The 6,983-nt window shown below is 43.9% G+C and overlaps 1 protein-coding gene across 1 annotated transcript in view; it reads left to right on the top strand.

Annotated features, from left to right (window-relative positions):
- LOC101850713 (NAD(+) hydrolase sarm1) overlaps positions 1–3,652 on the top strand; it is a 33,592-nt gene extending 29,940 nt beyond the window's left edge. The window contains exons 15-16 of the mRNA XM_035969400.1: positions 1,544–1,697; positions 3,205–3,652. Coding sequence (XP_035825293.1) covers positions 1,544–1,697; positions 3,205–3,394 — 344 coding nt within the window. The 3' untranslated portion in view covers positions 3,395–3,652. The remainder of the gene's footprint in view (positions 1–1,543; positions 1,698–3,204) is intronic.
- The last annotated feature ends 3,331 nt before the right edge of the window (positions 3,653–6,983 follow it).

Genomic DNA, 6,983 nt, shown 5'->3' with positions numbered 1-6,983 from the left:
CAAAGGCCCAGCCGGTGGGATCAAGGATCGCTTGTCCGATCGGTAAGCAGTGGTCAAAACTTCACACCTCTCAATTGCTATCCTGTCTGATAATGTCATGCGTCAGACTTACTTATATTTACCACCAGTGCTTGCCTTTCGTAGGACCAATGTTTGATCTCTCCTTTGATTCCACCGTTAGCCACACCCACCAATGCCACCCCTCACTGCCATCATGTAACAATGATTCAAAGAACTCTTTTCTCAGCTGGCCGTACGATCAGGGCGGCAGGCATTGGTCAATCTAATTTCACACCCCTGACTTCTGGCTACCCAGGAAAGTTTCCGCAGTGGCTCGCTACTCGAGCACTCTCACGTGAAGTCGTGAGATTTCACATCCACTTTACACTGACCATCTGCGTCGCTCAGGGCTCACATGATGGGATAACATCTATCCCCAAATTGCACCCCTTCTCCTCTTCCTCGGCCAACGGCATAGCCATAGCGTTAAGTTTAGAGCCGGCAGAACCAAACTTGCGAGTTTTGTTTCAAATCCAGGGTGAGCGAGCAAAGAATTTTCCATCATAGACAGGTGAAACCCTCGGAAGGGAGCGGATTTTTCTTTCCGTTTCCGCGTTGGACAGGTTTCCGTTTTATACAGGTAAATAAAGAGGAAAATATCAAGGGGGGAGCGCAAAGATTCCGTTAAGACAGGTTTCCGTTTTATACAGGTTTCCGTTAAGGCAGGTTCGACTGTAGGTGTTTTTACATTTGAGGAGAACCTTCTGTACAGCATACAGATGTCACAACTCTTTGTGCTCATCTTCACTCCCGACGCTCTAGACAGATGTATTGGTGAGATTGTCACACAGTGCTGAGAGGGATTGGGGGGGGGGGGAGAAGGTTGGTTTAACTTACTTACTTACTACCCATTACACCATCTGGCGTTTAGGGCAGCAACAAAGGATCTCCAGCTCTGTCTGTTTTGGGCTATCTTGGTCTGCGTTCCCCACGAATGATTCGAGGACTTCATTTCAGACCCCACTGTGCGTCTCCAGGTCACTTTGGGTCTGCCCCTTTTGCGACGTCCTTCGGGTGTCCAGTGGAGTGCAATCTTTACAATAGAGTCTGGTTCTCTTCTCAGAACATGTCCAATCTGTCTCCATCTTCTCCTTTTTATTATGGTGGTCATGTCCTCTTGCTTACATTTACGTAACGGGTTGGTTTAAGTGTAGGTGTTTTTACATTTGACGAGAACCTTCTGTACAGCATACAGATGTCGCAACACTTTGTGCTCATCCTCACACCCGACGCTCTAGACAGATATATCGGTGAAATTGTCACAGGGTGCTGAGAGGGATTGGGGGGAGGGTACACAAGGAGATTGTTGTCTCAATGATGTAACTGTTTCCCTCTGTCCCCCCCCCCCTCCTCCCCCCAGCAGGTGATGAGTCACAAGAAGACTGGGTACACAAGGAGATTGTTGTCTCAATGTAACTTTCTCACTCTGTCGTTCCCTCCTCCTCCACTCAGTCTCACTCTGTCTACCCCTCCCCCCCGGCAGGCGATGAGTCCCAAGAAGACTGGGTACACAAGGAGATTGTGGCGGCTCTGGAGACCAACTGTAACATTGTGCCCATCATCGACAACTTTGAGTGGCCTCCCCTGGAGAGACTGCCGCACGACATGAGGGGCGTGGTCCGCTTCAACAGCGTGCGGTGAGACATTTGGGACTTAACTTATTCAAGACTTAATTTTTTTTCCATAGTTGTAACCTTTTCATCATCATCATCATCATCATCATCATCATCATCATCATCATCATCATCATCATCATCATCATCATCATTGCCTTTCTCACCCATGATCTGGGTATAGGCCACAAACACTTTCCACCTTTCCCTATCCTGGGCTAACTTCTTGATATTGTTCCATGTCTTTCCACTTTTCTGTAGGTCAATTTGTGTGACTCTTCTCCATGAAACCATTATGTAACTAATGTGTAATCTGTGAATCAGTTTGAGGGGATGGACATAAAAGGGAGCAAAATGGTCCACAAACCAGACAATTTTATTTCAGAAAGCTTTCCTCTCATTTTTTAGATGTTCGCTGATGTTGCGAAAGCGATAGAAAGGAAATAAACAACCCTGACCTAATTGTTGATATATCAGCGAGACATCCACTTGTGTCCCCTGAAAGTTACCGATACACCTGAAAGTAGAAATATGACAAAAATGTGTCACGACGTGGTGGAGTCACGCTCTCGTCAATTTTTGGGCATATGAGGTTATTGGTGTCATCTATAAGCCTGTTCATTTGCCTTCCTTTTGGGGAAAAAAAATATCCATCTATGTGGAATAGATTCGAAATATTTGCGACTTAAGGAGGTCAGGGTCACTTAGTTTCAGAAGTAAAATTAGCGAGAAAATGGCTGCCAAAATTTGGTAACTTCCATAGCCTGAGAGTCCTTGAAAACTGACAATTTACATTTTTTGTGCCTTCAATCAATGTTTAAAAAAAAAGTAAAATCCACACAAAAATGTGTTTTTAAATGGACTTTAAAGGTGCTGAGCCAAAAAAAAAAAGAAAATTTGAAAAAAATTGCCCATCGGCCCAAAAAAATGGTGATTTCTTTGATTTCATTATTTTGAGGTGATTTCACCAGGATGCCTCACAGATGACTTGAGCTTTCCATCGACCGCCCGGCTGTTCTGATGTGCAAAGTCCAAAATTGTGAAATTTCCCAGGACTGAGGCTTTATGTGTAACTTTTTACTATGTTTTATAATCTCCTCGCAGAACACGTGTACTGTATGTGTTTGTGTGTAACATTCCCCCACGTGTGTTGTTATCTCCCTTCAGCTGGGTGCACGAGTACCAGGACGCGCGTAGTTGTGCGTGTTACTATCTCCCTCCCCCAGCTGGGTGCACGAGTACCAGGACGCGCGTAGTTGTGCGTGTTACATTCCCCCTTGTATGAATGTATAACATTCCCCCATGTGTGTTACTATCTCCCTCCCCCAGCTGGGTGCACGAGTACCAGGACGCGTGTAGTATGTGTGTATGTGGGTAACGTTCTCCCGTTTATGTGTGTAAGTGTGTATGTCATTATCTCCTTCCTTTCCAGCTGGGTGCACGAGTACCAGGATGTGTGTACTGTATATGTGTGTATGTGTGTATCATTCTCTCGTGCATGTATGTGTGTCATTATCTCCCTCTCCCCCAGCTGGGTGCACGAGTACCAGGACGCGTGCGTGGACAAGCTAGAGACGTTTCTCCGTCGTGGCAGGCGTCTGTCGCAGCAGGTCCACAACTCGTTCGCCTCCATGCACCTCCCGTCCGACGCCCAGTTCCCGCCCGACTCCCCGCACAAGACCAGCAGCTGCCACTCCCTGGCCGACCTCGTGCCGACCTGACCCCCGGCCGCACGACCCCCCACCAGCCTACGAGCCGACAAGGAGCCTCGACGATGACCACCTCGCGTGTTGTGGGAGGGAGCGGTGGTTAGCAGTTGGGGTTGTTGGTTTGGTTTTATTTTTGGTTCCAAATGAGAGGTGGTTGGAGGGTGCTCTGGTATGATTTGCATGTTGCGGGAGGGAAGGAGCAGCAGTTAGCAGTTGGGGTTGTTGGTTGAGGTTTTTGGTTCCAAATGAGAGGTGGTTGGAGGGTGCTCTGGTGTGAATTGCATGTTGCGGGAGGGGGGGGGAGGAGCAGGGGTTAGCAGTTGGGGTTGTTTTTTTTTGTTTTTTTGGGGGGGTACCAAATGAGAGGTGGTTGGAGGGTGCTCTAGTGTAGTTTGCTCCTTCTTTCCTATCAAACATCTGTCTTCCTTATCTCTCCTTCTTTTTTCCTGTTTGTTACTCTCTTGTAACACCTCTAGTCTTCAGCACTTATGTGACCTTGATGTGTTGCAAGTGCCGTAAACTCTTACGAAAACTAAAGAGGAATAGACAGCTTTGTTTGGCCCGCTTATTGGGCAGTTTGAAGTCACTTGTGTTGTTGTAGGCATATTGGAGCATATTGCGACCGTAATGCTTTCTTGTCGTATCTCCGATTTTTTTAAACAGTGAAAATGTGACATCGTCTTAAGCTCAATCTTTTTTATGAACTGTTTTCACTGTTATTAAAAATGGACGACTTCATCATATTTCTGATGGTTGTAGAGTCGAGAAAACAGCGGACTTGTTTCACCCAAATATTGTGTCAACTTAAAAAAATGTTGCCAGCTGAGCGAAACACGTGATGTGCACGAACCAGGGTGAGGTGAATTGTTCTATCTTCTGTCACTGTGTTCACAGACGTACACACTCGCCACTGTCCTGCCAATCTTGCAGCATAATGGAGCAGTTCCGGGCCTGAATAAGTCCGAGGTCACATGACTTTTTGCCTCCGGCTTTTTGTCACATGACTTTTTGTCACGTGACTTTTTGTCACAGACGTTTTGTCACATGACTTTTTGTCACATGACTTTTTGTCACATGACGTTTTGTCACATGACTTTTTGTCACATGACTTTTTGTCACATGACGTTTTGTCACATGACTTTTTGTCACATGACATTTTGTCACATGACTTTTGTCACAGACGTTTTGTCACATGACTTTTTTGTCTCCGACTTTGGTTGAAACACCTGCCTTACGATTGGGTCCCAATCCAAACGCTTGCCACTTGTTGAAAACTGCATTTATTGATTGTTTCATTCTTTTCTCTTCGTTTTGGGTTGTGGGTTTTTGAGAGCATTTACCCGAAGAGCACAGGGAAAAAATGACTGTAGTCACAAACTGGAAATTGTGAGGGTGCCAATTTTTAAAGCTTTTGCACTCATAACTTCATATTTGTTTGACTAGTGGTTTATTGTTAAGTGTTGTTGAATGGGAAATTTTCGACAGACTAGTTGGCTGTGCGTGACACAATTATTTCTGTGAATGTTTCTCCCTGACTAGTCAGTGTGTGTGTTCCCAAAGGTTGTGCTTCTAGTTGGGATTGTGAGGACGATCTATTTGTGTGACGATCTTGTTGGGTTATGAAGACGATTCATTTGTGAAGACGATTTAGTTGTGCGACGATCTAGTTGTGTGGCGATCTTGTTGGGGTTATGAAGACGATTTAGTTGTGTGACGATCTAGTTGGGGTTATGAAGACGATTCAGTTGTGAAGACGATTTAGTTGTGAAGACAATCTAGTTGTGTGAAGTTCTAGTTGGGATTGTGAAGACGAAAAACTTTGCCTGTAGCAGAAAGGAAAAGAGATTGTGCGTTTGTTTGCTTGTGTGGCACGTCTTCGTCCATGACGGCTTTTGTGTGGACTCTGATAAAATTAGAGCTCTCCAAATATTTTTTTTTAACCTCGTCAAAGAACCCAGACGCTTTGTAAGCATCAAATTTGATTTCTCTGTCTTGAAGTCTATTTCCGTTATATCATATGCGACTTATGGTAAATGACTGTGACGTGAAAATGCATTTTTTATTTGTATTTATTTGCAATATTTGCGCAACTAGTTGTATGTAAAGGACGTGAATATACACGTTTTTATTTATTTGCTTTTATTTGCATGCTTTTGCTATTTATGTTTATTTGCCAGGGTCGATTTGTTATGCTATCTGAATTTTTTTCCCAACTCCGATTTTGGGAGAGTTTTCAGTACAAGTTGTTCTTTTGGTCAGTGAGTGAGTTTTGACCGTCTGTACTTGTGACTATGAAGGGGACAGGATTGCAGGAAAGGACAGAAGAACGCTCAACCAGATATGCACTGGCACAATCAGTGGAAAGAACCTCAGCGACATTCATTTGGAGAGAGCAACGGAGCATCAATGGACGTATCCGGAAAGCAGGGATGTTGCTTCCTGAAACAATGAATAATGAACGATGTACTATGATGGAGAAAAACTGGGCAGTACTTTACTTTACTTTTCCGATCCAGCGGCCATTTGGGTTCTAGCCCTTCGGTCTGTCGATATGGCAAAGAATTGACAGGTTTTAATCAGCTGTGTTTTGTCGCTGTGTAGAGTGTTTCCGATGTCTGGGGAGGCAAAACGGGCAGTACAAAAAGTGGCTGTGTGTGTATTCGGTTGCTTGTGAAACTGGTCTCAGATTAGTGACATTATATTGCACATCCATATTTTATCTTACAAATGGATGGTTGATCTAACAAATGTATGTTTTATCTTACAAATGGATGGTTGATCTAACAAATGTATGTTTTATCTTACAAATGGATATTTTATCTTACAAATGGATGTTTTGGCTTACAAATAGATATTTTATCTTGATTCTGTCTCATGGCCATTGCCTCACTAGATGTAGAAGGTAGATCTAGTGAAGTGACTTCGCACACCGTAGTTATTGATAATTTTTGAAATTTTAATGTGCTTCCTTATTTGATATACATACGCGTATATATATATATATATATACACACATACAGAGGGGACACTAGTGGCTACCTCTTTGCTTGTGGGGTTCTTTGATTGTATCAGCGGGTGGTTGGAGGGTGCATCGGGTAGCTCTTATTTCTTCTTTGTCTCTCGGTTTCTGTCTGTCTGTCTTCTTCCCAGCTGTAAACGAAGCACCCTTGTATTGACGTGCCATTGTGTGTGAATTGTTCGCCCGGACCTCAGTAAGGTCGAAACACTCCCAGAACGCTTCATCTGATTCTGTAACTCTTCCGAAAATTGTACGTATGTATGACAAACTGATGCTTGGAAATTCTGTGCCAGTATAAGGATGTCTGTACAAGCCGTGAACATGTTGGGTGTTGCTCATAAGAGTAATGCTGTTGTGCGCAGTTTTGTTGAAGAACTTGAGTGTTACGTTGAAGAACTTGAGTGTTACATTGAGGAACTTTTGAATGTACAGTATAGGTTTTTGAAGTACTGGTCTCAGTGAGGTTAGCTTTCTTCATCATCAAATTCTCATATATACGAAATATCTGTGGGTTCAAGGTTGTGCAATAAAAAAAATGAATGTTGGTTCACTTTTTTTAGATATCAGCGCGGCCGTCTCAAG

The sequence above is a fragment of the Aplysia californica genome, unplaced genomic scaffold (genome assembly GCF_000002075.1).
Source record: "Aplysia californica isolate F4 #8 unplaced genomic scaffold, AplCal3.0 scaffold00144, whole genome shotgun sequence".
NCBI classification, from domain to species: domain Eukaryota; kingdom Metazoa; phylum Mollusca; class Gastropoda; order Aplysiida; family Aplysiidae; genus Aplysia; species Aplysia californica.
The sequence above is the reverse complement of the archived record's forward strand: the minus strand, read 5'-3'. Positions and strand labels throughout refer to the sequence as shown.